This window comes from Harmonia axyridis, chromosome 1, assembly GCF_914767665.1.
Source record: "Harmonia axyridis chromosome 1, icHarAxyr1.1, whole genome shotgun sequence".
NCBI lineage: Eukaryota > Metazoa > Arthropoda > Insecta > Coleoptera > Coccinellidae > Harmonia > Harmonia axyridis.
This window is the reverse complement of record NC_059501.1, coordinates 44,906,678-44,926,112: the sequence shown is the minus strand read 5'-3', so window position 1 is coordinate 44,926,112 and position 19,435 is coordinate 44,906,678. Positions and strand designations below refer to the sequence as shown.

Below are 19,435 nucleotides of genomic sequence, written 5' to 3'. Positions count from 1 at the left end.
TTTGCAACATGAACGCCAATAGAATCTTGGACTGTATTTTATGGCTCGAGATGAATGACACTATTATGATTTACGAGGGTAGGGTTTCTCTGATTGGCTAAAATTGTGTACATTACTAGTTTATGACAATATTGCACTGAAGAATAGGGATAGGTAGAAAACTTGTTATGAAATCATTGTTAGAATTACAAACGATACTGTTCCTAAAATATATATGCTAGCTGATTTTATTCGTAATGATGTCTGGAGAAGTACATTTTGAGTGCTTAGAAAATTTCAAAAGTCATAAAGAAATTAAGATGAAAAAAAGGTATCTGGATTTTTGCCGAAATATGGAAAATTATTAATATTTGAGAAATCTGAAAAAAAATTCTCGAAAAAAAAAAATTTCTTTTGAAAAACTCCCTATTCCCGAAACTCTATCTACAATATTTGTCATTTAATTTAACCCTAAAAACAGGCAATTCTTGATTAAGAAAATTTTCTCGTACTTCCTTCATTAATATTAACTTGAAAAAATTTATAGTAAACATTTTTCGCTTCGTGAAGCCATTCTTGTATACATACCTCCTTGAAAATTTCATGTCATAAAAGTTTAAGAAATTGCAAATTTTTTTTATAAATAATTTTTTTCGTTAACAAAAAATGAAAAAATTATGTAATACAATGTAAAGTGATGTGCGTTTTTTCTTTTTCATCATCATATACCGTTTCTCCATCAGCGAATGACATCTTTTAATCCAAAAAAAATCCGCCATTTGTGTAATTGAATTTCAATAATATGAAATTCTAACAGTATTGAAATATTCCATTTTTTTCTCGAGTTAATAGATGCCTTCGTTGATGAAGGAAGGATCATAACATATTGAATTGAAAAAAATTCACACATTACATTTTTCGTTTCTTTAGATTTCTTAAATGTTGATAGTTTCCGAGATATCACTTCGCCACAATGGCCGTACTTTTCGAATTTTGTGACAGGAATGGTCTCCAACGATAGTGTTTGACTCACCGATGACGAATCCGTCCTCAAATTCGATTATGGTCAGTCCGTCAGGCCGTCCTATACGTGACAAATATATGATATGCAGCCCTTTCTCACTATCTATAAATTCAATTTCAATGAATTTATAAATCAAACTAGAACTTTATGAATCGTTATTTCTTAGAATATATAAGAAAAGATATTTGTAGATAATTCAATTTTGAAGGCATAACTTATTCCATTTATGAAAAGGAACTGTGTAATTAGTATATTTTCTATATGATGAGTACCTATATATTCGAATGGATGATACAAAAAATATTAGTTTAAGCTATTCAGAAAACGTGTGAATAACAGTGCATTTATTTTTGATATTTTTTATATTATTATTATTTTGTACCTCAATTATGGCGAAGCGCCCTAATTCATCAAGATTGCATAACGAGTAGGGCTTCCCCTTGCACACCAAAAAAGTTCTTGAAATTTGTAAAATATTTTTCCTCCGATTGACAACAAATATTAATTTTGCAGACACATATCAATCAGTAAAGTATTACTATTCCTTCCTAGGCAGCAAAGTAAGTAGTTTCATGAATAGGCATCATCAGAAATGATTAATGGAAATAAAACATTCCAAAAAGTTGTCAAACTATAATTATTATGGACATATACATTTCCATAGCAACCAACCATACCAACAATTGCAATTTGTATCAAATTTTATTTTAATTCATCGCTACAAAATAAATGAAGCTTCGTTTCATAGAAATCGGATGAAAATAGTTATTGTCAAATAAAAAATACTTTCAATAGTTATTTATTTTACTATAGGTAGCAAAGTAGTAGATAGATTGCCGCGGCTGATAGTTCAAAGCCGAGTCATATTATAAAAAATACTAATACAGTACAACTTCGATAGTTCGGATAGTCGCTAGCCCGGACACTCCAGTATTCCGGACAATGCTGGGATTCGGGCATTTTGAAATTTTTGCCTCTGAAATCCGGGCGCGAAAATATTCATTATGCAAAATAATAGCATTTTCCTGTCTATACATGTAAAAAACGGTAACATGTCGGTTGGAAACAGCGTGGCGGCAGCATCTTTCATTCTGCACAGTGTTTTTGAGCGTGCCGGACGCAATGGTTGCAGTCAAACGATCACATAAGACACTTACACTCACAGAAAAGTCTAGCTATCAGGTGGACAAAGGAGAATAACCTTCCCCTTGAACATTTATAGCTTTTGAAAAGGCTTAAAGACAACGCAATTGATATAGATGCATCCAAAAAGGTCCAAACTAAAATTGATATGTATTTTTCAAAAAAGTAGAAGATATTTCATTTTGCATACATACATAATATGTATGTATACAATATTATAAATACCTACATGTACAGTGCATCCCATTTTGGGTGAGACAGCCATGCTTCTCGCTTGTTATTTAAGATAGAGCCTTGCGGTTTTCACGTTCCTGTCCTACTTTTTCGTGAAACTCAAGTTGGTCTAATCAGATTCTGTATAACTGTTTCCGTTCAAAAGATACAGGGGGATTTTGGAAATTGATACTTTTCGGACTCCTTCTTTATCTCCGGAATTATTGGAAATAATGCTGAGCTGAAAACTACGCCTGAATCAGAATTCTGCGTAGAATCCAGTGGCGTACTCAATATTTTTTTTCGGGGTATGGTTTTGAAGATTCAACACAAACCAATTTTTTTTTAATGGAACACCCTATATATCATTACTTCGTTGAATTCGTTATTTTTTTCCCTTCAAAATGATATATGACACTATGTAGGTAGGAAGTTCAGAAATGTTAAAAAAACACTAAAACGTCAAATAATGATGATTTTTTGTAAATGGGCCATGAATTTTCTATGTTTCAATAAGAGGATTATTACTTTCGATTTTTAAAAGTAGTAGGTCATTGATGACACAAACATCCTTGTTGTTATTATGGCTACTATGCATTTGGGAGCATTGTTTTATCAAGTAGGCATTGGAGGGAAAAAACCAATCTGATCTAGCTGTCATCGCTATAAATTATTGTTATCATTTTTTATTCTTCTTTTCTATGGGAAATCCATTGCCCATTAACAAAAAATCATCATCATTTGATGTTTTAGTGTTTTCTTAACATTTCTGAACATCCTACCTACATAGTGTCATATATCATTTTGAAGGGAAAAAAATAACGAATTCAACGAAGTAATGATACACATAGTGTTCCATTTAAAAAAACATAAGTTTGTGTTGAATCTTCTAAACCATACCCCGAAAAAAAATAATGAGTACGCCACTGGATTCTACGCAGAATTCTGATTCAGAAGTAGTTTTTACCTCAGCATTATTTCTAATAACTTCGGAGATAAAGAAGGGGTCCGAAAAGTATCAATTTCCAAAATCACCCTGTATCTTTTGAACGGAAACAGTTATGCACAATCTGATTAGACCAACTTGAGTTTCACGAAAAAGTAGGACAGGAACGTGAAAACCGCAAGGCTCTATCTTAAATAACAAGAGAGAAACCTGGCTGTCTCACCCAAAATGGGATGCACTGTACATATTTACATAACGTGTTACATGTACTTGAGTGTTTTGTTCAGTTTTGTTTTATTTTATGAGAAAATAATATTTTTTTTTGTGACTTGATTAATAAACCTTATTTTGATAATTTATAAGTTGCTTAATTTCATAAATTAAAATCACCCCAGTAATCCGGACGCCTTCATAATTCGGGCAGGTACCGGAACGAAATCTGCCCGGACTACTGAAGTTATACTGTACATGGCTGAGCGTAGTGTGGCTGGGAATTCAGCTAAGGTAGTCAATCACTACTTTGTCGCCTAGTAAAACTAATTATTGTGTGAATTTTATTTGGCAATAACCCTCTTCATCCGAGAATGAGAACTCAAAAGCTTTTCGAATTTCACATTCTAGAAATCTCAATATCCAAATTTTTCTGATTTTCTCTGTGAAATCAATGAAATCATACAACCAGAGATGATCATTTATTTTTTCTCAATTCGAATAAATTGCTATTTCTATTATCCATACTCAAAATAAGTCCATGACAGTGGTTCATTGTCATTTCTAACTTCACAATATTTTCAGCGATTTTCTTATTTAGTATTATATACCTAAACAGTGGCGTACCCAGACATAAGCCTTGGAGGGGGGATAAAGGAAAAAAAATCAAATTTTCCTTCTTTTGAAGAAGTTTTCCAAAGAATTTTGCTTACTCATAATAAGATTGTGATATATAAGGTTGTTACATATAATGGATATTCCTCCTGGGGGTATATATCCCCCTTATCCTCCCCTAGGATACGCCACTGTATCTAAACTGAACTGAATTTCTAAAGTTTACAGAAACACAAATTTACTCTTTGCTGGGCTTCATCGAGAGTTGAGATTTTATTAGGGGCAATAAATACCAAACAGGCGGTTCTTAAAGTTGAATGGGTGTGTCAGGTACCAATCTACCAAAAATTTTCGGGTAGCTCCATCTAGCGGAATTGCAGTTTCAGCGCAAAGTAGTCTACAACCTTAAGAGTCTGTTTACAACACACTGCTTGGGAAGCAGAGGGGTCGCAACGTGAAGGGGCAAGTGCGGGTGGGCGTCGACTATCGTAGTAAAAATATAGAGAACGTATTAGGCCCTCAGCCCAGATTGAATGAATTTGTAACGCATTGGGATGATCTCGTTTCTTTCTCGAGTTCTACTACTGCGTGTCGGAATATGCAGCCACATTTTCGACATTTTGATGAAATGAAATGATTGTCAAATGGTCACCTATGATTATGATTGTAAAGACGGTTTCTTTATAATGAGAACAGAGTTGAGGAACACGAACTGTTTTTTAGGTTTTGAAAAAGACTCTACTTTTCATAATTACTTGATATCGAATTGAGAATCCAAATACGCTTTGATATACCATTATCTTCATTTTTTGAAAAACCCTTATGATTTAATGGAATGAATTTTGAAATATCTAGTCCGAAATAAAATAGTTTCATTGAGAATTTTGATGAATTCATTTCATAAATATCTACAGTTTTAAGGAATAGTACTTTGTTATAATTAAAAAAAAATCAGCTTGGTTCATAATGATATATTTCTAATTGCCTTCTGTTTTCTTCAATTTTTCTTATCCTGAAGATCTAGTTTGTATTGAGGATCCTTATTTTTAAGCCTCTATGTCTTAGGTCAATTATTACAGGTTAAACACAGTTCTAATGAAATTTTCCTTCGAAAAACTCTTCATCGATGTTGACTTCGATGAATAAAGTGTCCTCCAAAGTTCACACGACAAAAGCATTTTTCTCTTTCAGCTATATTTAATTGTTCCTGAACTTGAAAATAATAATTCTGACTTTGTTTCAATCGATATTCCTGATCATCATTCTTTCCAAATATGTGATTTGTTTCCTTTCAATAGCGTCCTTAATCATATTATTTCTTGCTGAAAAGGGAATTTTATTTTAATTTTTTCAAAAATGCCATCTGGAGAAGGACGTAGACCTTTTTTTATTAATAAAAAGGCAACTGTTTGTGATCTTCCAGCACAATTCATTCTCTAATAGATGCTTCGCTCGATCTTCATTATTTTTCCCCAATCTATAGCTTTTGCAGAAAAATGTTTATATAAAATGCTCAGCGGAATTTCTTTATGACCTTCTTCTGTTTTGATTAAACCCCTCAAGAATTCAGCCCTATATAATTGGAATATTTCCTCATCCATGTCTGAGTTTTCACAATTTTCTCAATATTTCTAATCTGGCCCTGCAGAGAACTGTAGCTTCCAGCCCCTTCTTCTTTTTCATATTGTTTTCGAAATTCTACACATATCACGTATGAAAACTAATTTCGACTGAAACCCAATTTTTATTTCCTCCACCAAACGCATATTAGATAAATTTCATCAAAAAAAACGGAGTGATTAGAAAGTTCTTTCAGAGAATCTATGAATTGCAGAATATAAACAATTCGGAATTCATCCAAAGATATTTCCCAGCAAAAAAGGTTCGATTCAATACAAATAAACAAAATTATAAGAAGAACTGCACAGGCCAAATAGATATGAAAACTTCTAGTAATACCTCAACACCAAATTGAAAATACCATTCTCGAAATTTCAGTTTGAAAATGCGTTATTTTAATGTCAGGTATAGTTAATATTCTTCATTTCTACATAAAATCATTGAGTAAGTAGAAATATACGTATCGGTACAAAAATAGACCATTTTAAATCTTTACTCCGAAATTGCCTTCTTTCAGGTACCTATGCAATGCTGAACCTACCTAGAAACTGTCAAACTGTCCAGCAATTAAATAATACGGTACACAAAAGAGTACCGAATAACCCTTATTTACAACTGATGTTTATCTTTTGTGGCAATAAAATCGTGAAATAACTAAAATAAATTTAAACGGAATCACTTCTTGTTAACTTCCAAAGTATTATCCTCAAGCACAATACCGAATCTAAGAGAGCTTCTGAACTTCCCAAATTTTGTATTATATGAAATATGGTGAAAACCAGGTAATTTGCCAGCCATCATTACATCCGAATCGCTTTCCTTCATAATAACAGACATTTACTTTGTCCCAAACTTACGAAACCTTCGGTCCGAAGTTATTAATTGACTATTGGATCCAATCCAAAACTTTCCCTGAGGAATCCATTTTTTCATTCGAGAAAGTTACATGAAAATCGGTCGTATGGCTCTAAAGATAATCAATGCTGCAATAGGAACATGCAGCTATAAGCGACAAAATATTTTTTTTGTTCGTGACAAATAATTCAGGTTTTCAAGAATATATTTCCTAAAAGACGGTCCTGATAGCTACAAGCCACGCCCCTCAGGGAGGAGCAACGATTTTTAGTTCACAATTCTGGCACTTGAAACAGATTTACAACGTCACATAGAATTTTGCGTAACTATGATGTAATATATTTCTAATTGGTATCATTGGAAAGAAGAAGAAATAGGCTATGACCATGTTGTATTAGATTTTCGAATTTAGGTCAACTGAAGCGACAATAAATTATTCAAAATTGGTATTGAAAATCGTACTTTCTACGTCAATAAAAAAATTAATTTGCAACTTGAAGTGAAATTATTACCTAACGAACATACAAGGGATAAAGACCTTCCAATATGGTCTTGAATCATCTCGATAGCGTTTACCGTTCCTGAGGAAATCAAGACCGAATTAGTTAAGAAAACGCCTGAATTTGCGCCGCGTGAACGGACTCTTAAGGGAAGAAATAATATAAATAGGGCTATGTCCAAGCGTGCCGTAATCTAGTCATAAATATTTTTGTTGAGCGTCGGCATGCTCAAATGCCCGCCACTCACGAAGCGTTTTTTCGAGCGTTTGGTAGCAAGCGACCAAGTAGCTTACGTCGAAATGGTAGCTAGTCTGCCATCCCTTGCTGCCGTCTAAACCTGCCACTCGAGAGGTTGTTTTATTGAGTATCCGGGTCGGATTTCAGATGATCACAGACAGCTGGCAATTTATCAGGTACCGTCGGAACTTCGTAGCGTACCAAATTCTTGTGCAAAATGAAAGAATTTTTGATAGGTTTCATCGAAATATTTAGGCAGACAACCTGTCGATGGAAAATGAATAGTTCAGCATACGCAAACAGGAATATCAAAAATAAAGTCTATGGGGAACTAGTAGAATATTCCAAAGGAAAATTACAGAATGAAAGAGAAGATGTAAATTTCTATTTGGTCGATATCGTTTTCCATCGTTATTGACAAATCTTCCTCTACATTGAAATAAACATTCATTAATTTCTATTAAAATATACTCCGAACTACTCGAATTGAATCGGCGGCACCCCTGGATCCTGATAATTATTTCTCCAATATTTTACGACCTTAAAGTAAATGAATAATCTCATCTAATATCTAATTGTCCCTTTTTCACACAGATTCTCTTTTTCAATTCTTTGGATTTCAGTACTTTCCTACTGCGTTAACGTCACATTTACTACGATAGGTCAATAGGTTTAGTATATTCTATTGATGAGTTTGAGTTGGATAACGTGAAATTTTTCTATTATTTCTCTATTATACCCCGTGTTCAACTTTTAATGTGAGTTGCATGATTCCGAAATTAAAAATCTTATTATGAGTAAGTAAAACTTCTTCAAAAGTAGGAGAATTGATGCGGGTGAATCTCTTCTCAGAAGTTTTCCAAGTTTGAATACAACAGCCGACAATTCGACAGGTGGATATCAATCTCAAGAAGTGTCTGTAAATTCAAAGGACAACCAATAACCAATATCTCTCTTTACTAACCCAAACACCCTCCAGGGCTTATGTCTGGGTAAGCCACTGGAGAAGGGTATCGACGTGAAATAAATGTTCGACGTCTTACGTTTCATGAGAATAGTGGAAAAAATTCACTCAGGAATTTTGTTGTGTCTGCATCTATATAACCAGATTTTGAAAATACAAACCCGGCTAAACTGAACTTGGTTCGATTCTCGGAAAAAACTTCAGATAGAAAAAATTCTGAAAAAATGTGTTCACCCGGGCAGTAACAAAAATGGGTAATAAAATCATTAAACGTGCCGACAGTAATAGCGGACAGCCGTAATCACTTCTGAAATTCGGTTGAAATATCCTCACTTATACCTACTGAAGATAGAAATAATAAAACGAAGGAATTTTTACAAATCTCTTACTATTTGCAATAATTATTGCGATAGAGCTTATATAAGGGACATAAATATGAGCATTGCCTGAAGAAACAAGAATACTAAATAGGACCTAATAAATTTTAAAGGTGTGTTAGACGTTCACCACACCTGGAATTTCCAAACTATTGAAGAAATTCTATAATGAACAAACAGATGAAAACTCATTCCCATTATTGCATTTGTTCGAATAGTTTGGAAATTCCAGGCGGCAAATGTCCAATAAAACTGTAAAGTTTGTTATGTCCAATTTAGTATTTCATTAAGGTTGTTCGAAATATCATGTTAAACACTGTAAAAAATATTTCAGATCATATATTTATTTTATGGAAACACATCACAGAAATATTTTCGGACTTTATTCCTTGAAATACAATATATTAGCAAGAGGTTGACATCTAGCATCCATAAATAATCAAATATATCGTTTTTGGAATCACAAAATCGAAGTTTCAGAAAAGGTCTTATTTCACGAGATCAGAATAGCTTCATTAAAATATGGAAATAAGGTTCATATTGAAAACTAACAAGCAAGATATGAAAACCAAATTTACTTGTAGAATAAAACGCAAGCATAAAAATAGAGATATGATTAAAAGAAGGAATTTTGATTAGTGAGAATTGTCGACGCAAATAATTCATATTTTCAGAAAATAATTCAATATATCGTTCACATTCTGGCTAACTACTTGATTGAACTTTGTTAGACTTCCTTCATCCATGCAAATATTTAAATTCTTTTTGTTGAAAAAAAAAAAAGGGATGGTAATTGTAATAACTTACTCCTTTACCTATAAGATTAGTAATGAAATATAAAATTTCAAAATATCATAATAGTACTGTTTATTCTTTATTTTATAAGAAATATCCTGTGATATATTTGAAAATTCAATTTCATATTCTCCTTCTGCCTATCAAATTAATTGGTTTTTTATTAAATTAAACTCATCTGATTCATAAATGCGCACTGAATTCACACAAAAGAGCCAGCGTCAGATTAGTGTGTATTAAATTTCAATACACGATCAAAGACTAATCAGTTCATGTAAAACGATCATCAAGGCGTCGGCGCATATTCGTGTTATGACAAAAATTCGGAAGGGCTCAGTGCTTAGTAATCCGCCAAAGTGCTCGCGAGCACTTCATTGCTCGGGAGCACTTTTGGGATTACTAAGCACTAAGCCTTTTGTCAGAGTGCTTCGATTACTAAGCACTAAGCACCGATTTTTAAAAGTGCTCGGGAGCACAAAAAAGCTTCAAGTGCTTTCGAAAGCACTAAGCACAATGCTTTGGCACAGCTCTGTATATATAATATACACAAGTACATAAAGATTACTAGGGACAGATGTTAAAAGTGGAGACCGGCGGAAATCTAATTAATCGTTTACAATTGGAAGATTTTGTTTGTGAACTGAGGGTATTTCCAAAAACTCTAAAAGGTCTAAACGTTTGCCTTCAACACCTTTGTAAAATTTTTGTTTCATTAAAATATATGAAATGATTGGAAGTGATACAATGATTAGAAAAACCAGTTAATGATTTATTTTAAAGAATAGATCTTTTATGTTCTTCATTTATAATTCCGAGAGATCGACCGGTTTGACCTAAAGGAAATGCAGGACATCCGTCACAAAACAGTTTATAAACACCACTCAAGTGTGAAATATTGAGTCGACTCTTATCACTAAAAAACCTTGAATTTCTCTTATTGGTACATATAACATAAATATCATTTTGTCTAATTCTTCTACAAACTTTATCCCTAATAGATGGAATATAAAATATAATTGATGTTTACACATTTTTAATTTGATCTATAGATTGAGGTGGATAGACTCAAGTTAACATTTTATTTTGTTGTTTTTTTGAATATCAATTTGTCAATTATTTCAGGAGAGTATCCATTGTTCTTATCTAATCTTTTTAGGATTGAATTAACTTTTTCAAGTTAATTCCAGACAATGGAATTAAATATTTTATCAAAATTGTGAAACGTCAAGTCAAGTGTTTCATTTTATCTTCTTTTATTAACTTATAGGGATAATTAAATAACGCAAAAGAAGTCACAAAATGTTTTTGTTGTTATTACTAAAAAAATACCAAGTATGTGCTATCGTTGTATTCCAAATGAATGACACGCAATTTTCACTGACAATATACGGGGGTGCCATTTGAAAATAAAAAGTGAGAGGTAACTACCACAGGGCTGCCAAATGTAAGAATTTTTTTGATATTTTATTGAAAAGGTACTTTGATGTTACTCAATGCAATTTTTTAATTTTTTTTCTATCTTGTCAAATAAGCTAGATATTGCCCCTATACGATAACTTGGGACACTCGGTATATAGTAGACATTTCCTTGTACATCCACGACTTCAAAATTTCCAGGATTATTTGAATCAATATACGACTTTTCGAATAGTGATTCATTAATACTTGATATTCTCGTTTTTAATTAAATTATTTCATCATCTTTCATTTACATTCACACTTCTGTTGATCTTCACAGAAAATAACAGTAAGTTTCGAGTTCACAGAAGTACCAGGTATTTTCAATACACAGCTAGGGTGAATTTTACGTGTGCATTTTTTGCACGATACATCCGATACATGAAACAGTATGCAATTCTTACCGACTCTCCCGTTCAATGAACTTTAAATTACCCTAGATGGTATTGGGGTTAAATTTAGGCGAATAAAATCCTCCTCAAAAAAAGAGCTAATCAAGATCCTCAATTTAACAATGAAATCTTGATTATTTTCTAGACGAGAAGCTTAAATCCCTTTCGGTATGCAATGAATGCTAAATATGTTTCTGTCTCGATCAGCCGAAATCAAACGAACTCGCGTCTCCACAAGAGTTTAAATAATGGAAGGGAAAATTAAGAAAAAATTCACATCGTTTCCACTTGAGTCAAAAATTACTCCAAGCTTAGGTAGATATTCGGAGCATACTCTTACTTCTTATTTTTTCAACTTTCTGTTTTAACTCATTTATTTTATTATAACTAGTATTGAGCTGTTATTATCTGTACACGTGCAAATTGGAAAAAGAACTAACCTTTCTTGTTTCGAAGCTGTTCGATATTCTGTGGTCATAGAATCTTGCCACAGAATATCCTTATCTTTTGGCAATGTAGAACATACAAAATATAATGTGTGTTCATTCAAATTCGTAGTCAAGAGTGCTGTGGAGAAATAAGAGTTGATTTTGTGTGATTACAAGAAGCGCTTGGCTTGTACCATATTCTTTCCAGATTCGAAGTATGTGATTATATGTTAATGATATGTATGGAAAATTTAGTCTGATTTCTCCACAGCACTCTCGACCATGAATTTAAATGAACGCTCGTTACAACAACCGATATTACTGTCAGCAACCTACAAGGAGCACAATTTGATCAATTATCAGAAGAACTAGTTCTTGAATCCTTACTAATTGAAGACGAAACTAAATTTCCAGTATTCTTCGAATTTATCCATCAAAATCAGTCTATAGAAAAAGCCTACAGAAAACATCAGACTAAAAAATTTTTTTCAATTCCTTCCAAAGGAATTATTATTTGCATTATGTGTGATTTTAAATTAATGACCAGATTGGCCCTATCATTACCATGTATTCTATTACGTTAAGTAAAAAAGCTTTTTATTTACATCCTCCATTTTGAGTCCTTTGAATTCGATTCTCAGATAGAAGATTATAGAAGGAAGGATACTATCAGTGTAGATTTTCTGAAGTTGTGAATCTCAAGATCTTACCTGTAGATGGTAAAAATATACTCCTCACTTTGAAAAGATCATTTGCTTTGATTGTTTTTGATCTATTGGTGAAAGCTATGTGACAGGAAAACGGGTAATCTGTGATCATTTTGCTGACATGGTCATGACAAGGAAATCCAGCAATCTGAAGTTAATAATGTTTTTTAGTCATAATTCCTTTGAATTATTTGTTTTCCTCACCAAATTGCTGAATTTGATATCGACGCTCAATTCACTATGCAAAACTACGTGTGTTCTGAACACAGTATTCACTTCTGAATTTGTGATTATGGTTCCTTGCTCTGCAGGCGTTAAAACAATGTCTCTCACTGGTAAAACTTGGAGGTGTTTAGGTGCAGATGGATGCAACGAATTGGTTAGAACAACCATCCCCTCCCTGTTTCCAGAAACAATAGCTATATCTTCAGCGCCATCTATGAAGCTCACTAGAGTTTTATCACTGGATAACCAATGACCGTGATAACCTCGTGAAACAAGAGGACTGAATAAACAAACTATATCTCCTCTCGTCAAATGGGTCTGAAATTAAAAGGATGATATTAGCTACTGTTCAGATATATATTATTGAGAAAAATACATCTTGAGTACATATTTAATGTAAGTTCTTTTCGAAAATTCTATAGTTTTCAAATATCATCATGATTAGGATTTCATTAATCCTGAACTCGTCTGGGAAAGGAGTAGTAACAATTGCGTTCTGGATCATTATTTGCTGAAACGTGGGAATTGTTGAAATTAAATATTCGAGACAGTTTCGGTTCAGAATATTCGTTCTTAATTCCCTTATTATTATTGGTGTCTACGCAATATCAGATGATGAGTCGGTTTCAAGGTAGGATGAATTTTACAACAAATTGAGTGCTGTAATACAGAGAGTGGGAAGAAGCAAAGAAGTAATCCTTATGGGAGATTTCAATAGTAGGACAGGTAACAAGAAAGACGATCCTGTAGTTGGACCATTTGGAGAAGACAGATGCAACGATAATGGAGAACGATTAATTGATTGCTGTCGAACATACGACCTGAAAATTGCAAATGGATTCTGCAAACATAAGCCCATCCACAAGTTTACTTGGATTCAACACACGAAGAACTTGAAATCAATCATTGACTACATCATAACACGACAGCACACTGAACTTCAGGTCAATGATGTAAGGGCGTATAGAGGGATCTTGTGTGATTCTGACCACTACTTTGTCAGAGCAAAAATATTCTTTCCTTGGCATCACGACAAATCCCAAACAAATCATACTCAAATGGAAAAAGTCGTCAATAAATCAGATGGAATTAACAATAAGCGGTGGAATCTGAGTAACCTTCAGGACGATAACATAAAACAAAGATACCAGACAAGGCTCGATGAGTATTTGACAGCCATCGAAGACATCGACACTGAAAGCATGTATGAAAAAATTAAGGAAGCTTTACAGAACTCAGCCACTGAAGTATTGGGAGAACTCTCAAGTCGAAAGAGCAAAGCATTATGGTGGAATAATGAAATAGAAAAACTGGTAAATCAGAAAAACAAAGCTTACTTAAAATGGCTAACAACAAAAGAACAAAGAGATAGGGAATCATATCTGGAGGCGAAAAGTAAGACAAGAAGAAAAGTTAATAATGCGAAGAGAAGTATGTGGGATAGAAAATGCAAGGAGATTGGCTCCCTTTTGGGAGGTAGAAAGACAGCAGAATCTTGGCGATTCATTAATGCGCTGAAAAGTCCGAGCAAAAACTCAGCGAACATTGACACAATTCCCATGAACAACTGGGTTACACATTACAAACAACTTTTGACAGAAACAAGACAAGAATTTCTGGCACCAAGTATATCATCACATATAGACATTGAGGGTGAAACAGTTTCTGTAGATGTTGAAAGAGTGAGAAAGGCAGTATTCAGGTTGAAAAATGGTAAATCCCCAGGTCCCGGAGGAGTACCCGCAGAGCTGATCAAACATGGTACACATAATCTATTCCAGGCTGTTACAGATTTGATAAATAAGTGCTTGAGCGGACAACCAGTACCCAAAGAATGGAAAACAGCATATATTTCGTCGATATACAAAAAGGGAGATAAAAATCAATGCGCAAATTATTATAGAGGTATATCAGTGACTAGCACATTTAGCAGAATATATGGAAGAATTCTACGAGACCTCATTGAAATTGAATACAGCGCGGAATAAGAAGAAGAGCAATCAGGATTTAGAGCGGGCAGATCTTGTACAGACAATGTTTTTTGTCTGAAGCAGATAATAGAGAAAAAACTAAATACTAACCAAGAAGTCCACCTAATGTATGTCGACCTGAAGAAAGCATATGACAGTGTACCTCTGAAGAAACTTTGGGAAATTCTACAAGAAACGAACATCAACCAAACATTAATAACGGCACTCAAAAATTTGTACCGGATTCTACATCGCGGATCAAATCGGGAAAGAATCTCTCACAAGAATTCACCGTGAATAAGGGCTTGCGACAGGGATGCTGCGTTTCACCTACTTTGTTCAAAGTGTATGTATCTAGAGCTCTTCGAAAGTGGAAAAAGAAATGTGGGCCAATGGGAATAGAATTGGATGATAATAGCTACCTCTACTCCCTCCAGTTCGCGGATGACCAAGTTATAATGGCCAATGATAAGGACGACCTGGAGTATATGGCCAGAAAACTCCAGGAGGAATATGAAATTTGGGGACTAGAGATGAATACCAAGAAGACTGAGTACCTCCCAGTAGGAACCCAAAATGCCACGAAAATCATGCTGGAAAATAATCAGGAAGTAGAAGTGGTATCGGAGTATACATACTTAGGTGTTAAGTTTGACTCAAGTGGAAGCGACAACAGAGAGATCAGACACAGAATAAATCATGCGAAAAAGATCATAGGATGTTTGAACAGCATATTCTGGAATACCTTCATTGGGAAAAAGAGTGTGGCGGCTTCTCATAAAGCCTTTATGTTTGGAGGAAAGTATTTTACACAGGTGTTGGGATGCACAATGGGATCGAAATTAAGCCCAATAATGGCTCTTTATGCCGTGGATTATTTGTTGATGAAAAGTTCACCTAAGCTATCTTTCAGACCACCAATCATAAAAAAAAATTGTAGATGACCTACTTATGGCTATACCTAGCACACAGAAAGAAAATGTTCTCCATGTGTTCAACAGCTACGATAAACACATCCAATTCACTATTGAAGTTGAGGACGACTTGCAGTCTGTACCCTTCTTGGACACAAGAGTACATAGAATTGAAAATACCATCAAACTGGACTGCTACACAAAGGAAACTTCATCAGATAGGTACATTCACTATTTATCAGATCATGCCACACAAGTAAAGATAAATTTCATCAAAGAAAAAGTAAATAGAATAAAAAATATATGCCACCCCGATTTTGTGACCAAAAACATAAAAAAATTGAAAAATATTTCATTAGAAAACTCATACCCACAAGGAATGATTAATAAGCTATTGTTTTCCAGTACAAACCCAGTAAGACAGATAATGATGGACGGAGAGGATAATGAACGAGAACACCATGAGAGGAAGTTGAGATCAAGTACTGTACAGTGCATCCCATTTTGGGTGAGACAGCCAGGTTTCTCGCTTGTTATTTAAGATAGAGCCTTGCGGTTTTCACGTTCCTGTCCTACTTTTTCGTGAAACTCAAGTTGGTCTAATCAGATTCTGCATAACTGTTTCCCTTCAAAAGATACAGGGTGATTTTGGAAATTGATACTTTTCGGACCCCTTATTTATCTCCGAAGTTATTAGAAATAATGCTGAGGTAAAAACTACGTCTGAATCAGAATTCTGCGTAGAATCCAGTGGCGTACTCAATATTTTTTTTCGGGGTATGGTTTTGAAGATTCAACACAAACTTATGTTTTTTTTAATGGAACACCATGTGTATCATTACTTCGTTGAATTCGTTATTTTTTTCCCTTCGAAATGATATATGACACTATGTAGGTAGGATGTTCAGAAATGTTAAAAAAAACACTAAAACATCAAATAATGATGATTTTTTGTTAATGGGCAATGGATTTCCCATAGAAAAGAAGAATCAATAATGATAACAATAATTTATAGCGATGACAGCTAGATCAGATTGGTTTTTTCCCTCCAATGCCTACTTGATAAAACAAGGCTCCCAAATGCATAGTAGCCATAATAACAACAAGGATGTTTGTGTCATCAATGACCTACTACTTTTAAAAATCGAAAGTAATAATCCTCTTATTGGAACATAGAAAATTCAGGGTCCATTTACAAAAAATCATCATTATTTGACGTTTTAGTGTTTTTTTAACATTTTTGAACATCCTACCTACATAGTATCATATATCATTTTGAAGGGAAAAAAATAACGAATTCAACGAAGTAATGATATATAGGGTGTTCCATTAAAAAAAATATAGGTTTGTGTTGAATCTTCAAAACCATACCCCGAAAAAAAATATTGAGTACGCCACTGGATTCTACGCAGAATTCTGATTCAGACGTAGTTTTCAGCTCAGCATTATTTCTAATAATTTCGGAGATAAAGGAGGGGTCCGAAAAGTATCAATTTCCAAAATCACCCTGTATCTTTTGAACGGAAACAGTTATACAGAATCTGATTAGACCAACTTGAGTTTCACGAAAAAGTAGGAAAGGAACGTGAAAACCGCAAGGCTCTATTTTAAATAACAAGCGAGAAACCTGGCTGTCTCACCCAAAATGGGATGCACTGTACTATACCAAACATCAAAACACTCTCGACAAAAACTAAGAGATGTTTTAACAACCAAGAAAACATCAAAGTAATCATTAAAAACCACATATCTGTGGCCAACCTATACTCCAAACTCAAGGATCCTATACCAAAAAACTTAAGAACTAATATAATTTACCAGATAAGATGTATGGACTGCAACCAAACATACGTGGGACAAACTTCGCAGTGGTTAAAGAATAGGATCACACTTCATAGGAGTGATATCAAATTAAACAACCAAAGATGTGCTTTATCAATACATGCGAACGAGAACGATCACAGGATCAGGGTGGGAGCCCTGAAGAAGGAACAAACTAGATTCCGAAAGCTTGGCAAATGAATAAAGAGTAACAACTTAATGTGCATATTACAACATTTTTCAGTTTTGGTTGGAAAATTCTCTCTGAGCGGGAAAATTCGAAAAAAAAATCGAAAATAGAGCTCCGCTGAATCAAGAATAACTTCGAGGTTTTTGGATGGAAAATTTTCATTTTTGGGATTTTTCAAGATGTAAGATTGATGTATCCACTTTGAAAATCGAAATCGCGATTCATGATACAGGGGGTGAAAAAATCGCTTTCAAAGTTAGGGATGACAAAATCGTGAAAAATCAATTTTTTCAAATTAGAACCCCATTTTTTTATGGCAGATATTGAATCTACGTTAAAAAATAATGTGAGTGTATGCATCACACCCTTGCCCTAAAATGGATATTTTCTTAGTTATTCACAAAAAACTGTTTTTCGTCTTGAATTTTCAGCTATTTCTTTTCCCTTCACACCAAAAAGATGAAATTTTCAGGAACTGTTATTTGAACCATGCTGTAGATTTTTCACCCCTTCTTGAAACCGACTTCAAGTTACTATTGGCAAACTCTCGCAGTTATAACTAGAGAAGATGCTCAAAGTTTTGACCGTTAATTTCTAGACATTTATTTATACGTCTCAGGAATGCTTCGTGCGTTGCTCTTCTTATTTCATCGGGAGGAAGAGATCTGCAAAAGTGTTTAAAAACCAAATTGAGTTTCAAAACTATGAATCTAAAAATCTAAACAAACCTGAACGCATTTCTGACTCGTTCTATGCAGTCCTCTTTATCAGTCAGGGGAGTTGAGTAGACAATATTTTTTATCCTAACCCAAACATAATAGTCTAAAGGAGTTAAATCGGGAGAACGTGGTGGCCAAAGATGTGGACCATTGTTCGCCAACCATCGATCTTCAAATAGCCTATAGAGGATATTTGACACATTGAGTGAATTGTGTGGAGGCGCGCCATCTTGTTGATACCATAAGTCATTATGGTTCTGTACTAGCGGCTCAATTATTTGAGTCAATATGTCAGAATATCTATCTCCTAAGGGAGAACATTCTTTAAATAATGCAAACATGTGTAGTCTTCTATCTTACCAGTTAAAGTCCCATTATAAATGTGAACATCGAGAATTGCATTATTTTTGATGGCGCAAAAAACATTGAAACTCCAGGTCTCTTGAAAGTTCCATTGTCTGAAGTGGTGGTTGTTCTCTTCATCCCGATAATGACTGTTATGCCTATTGAAAGAACCATTATACAGTCCAAAAAGTTTTCATTCTCTTGAAATCGAATCATCATAGCTTCGCAAAACTCTGTTCTCCTGACGAAATCAGTTGCCTTCAAATGCTGTACCCTATTGAATTTATATGGGTGCATTTTATGTTTTTTTAATATTCTCCAAACACTCGATTGAGATAATCCCAGATCAATTTCGGCATCTTCGAGAGAATTTTGAGGATTCACACGAAAATATGCAAGAACTGTAATTTCGTTGTTCCCATCTTCTACTACACTTTTTTCTCTGTGTATAGTTTTCTTAACGAAAGATCCGACATTTCTCAAGTTTGTCATGGTTCTGTTAATGGTATCTCTCGTTGGTCTGGGTCGGTCAGGAAACCTCTCAATGAACAGTCGAATCGTTCTATCTACAACTTTATTACATTCTCCATGAAGTAGAATGAGATTTAAATAATCTTCATTGGTAAAATTAGGCATAGTGATCGATTTTATCACTTAATACGAATTATCACCAAATTAATATAATAGTAAACACAAAATGCTACTGAATAAAGAGGAATTTGGCAGATGTAATTAATGATGTCTATCATTAAAAAAAAAGAATGTAAAACATGGTAAGTTTTTGCATA

The 19,435-nt window shown here is 33.9% G+C and overlaps 1 protein-coding gene across 2 annotated transcripts in view; it reads right to left on the bottom strand.

The window, feature by feature from the left end:
• The window catches only part of LOC123676965 (nuclear pore membrane glycoprotein 210), a 252,898-nt gene that overhangs the window by 100,338 nt on the left and 133,125 nt on the right, over positions 1-19,435 (bottom strand). For both annotated transcript variants that reach the window (XM_045613328.1, XM_045613319.1), the window contains exons 11-12: positions 12,668-13,006; positions 12,467-12,611 (exon numbers count right to left, since the gene is read on the bottom strand). In XM_045613328.1, the coding sequence (XP_045469284.1) occupies positions 12,467-12,611; positions 12,668-13,006 (484 nt within the window). The remainder of the gene's footprint in view (positions 1-12,466; positions 12,612-12,667; positions 13,007-19,435) is intronic.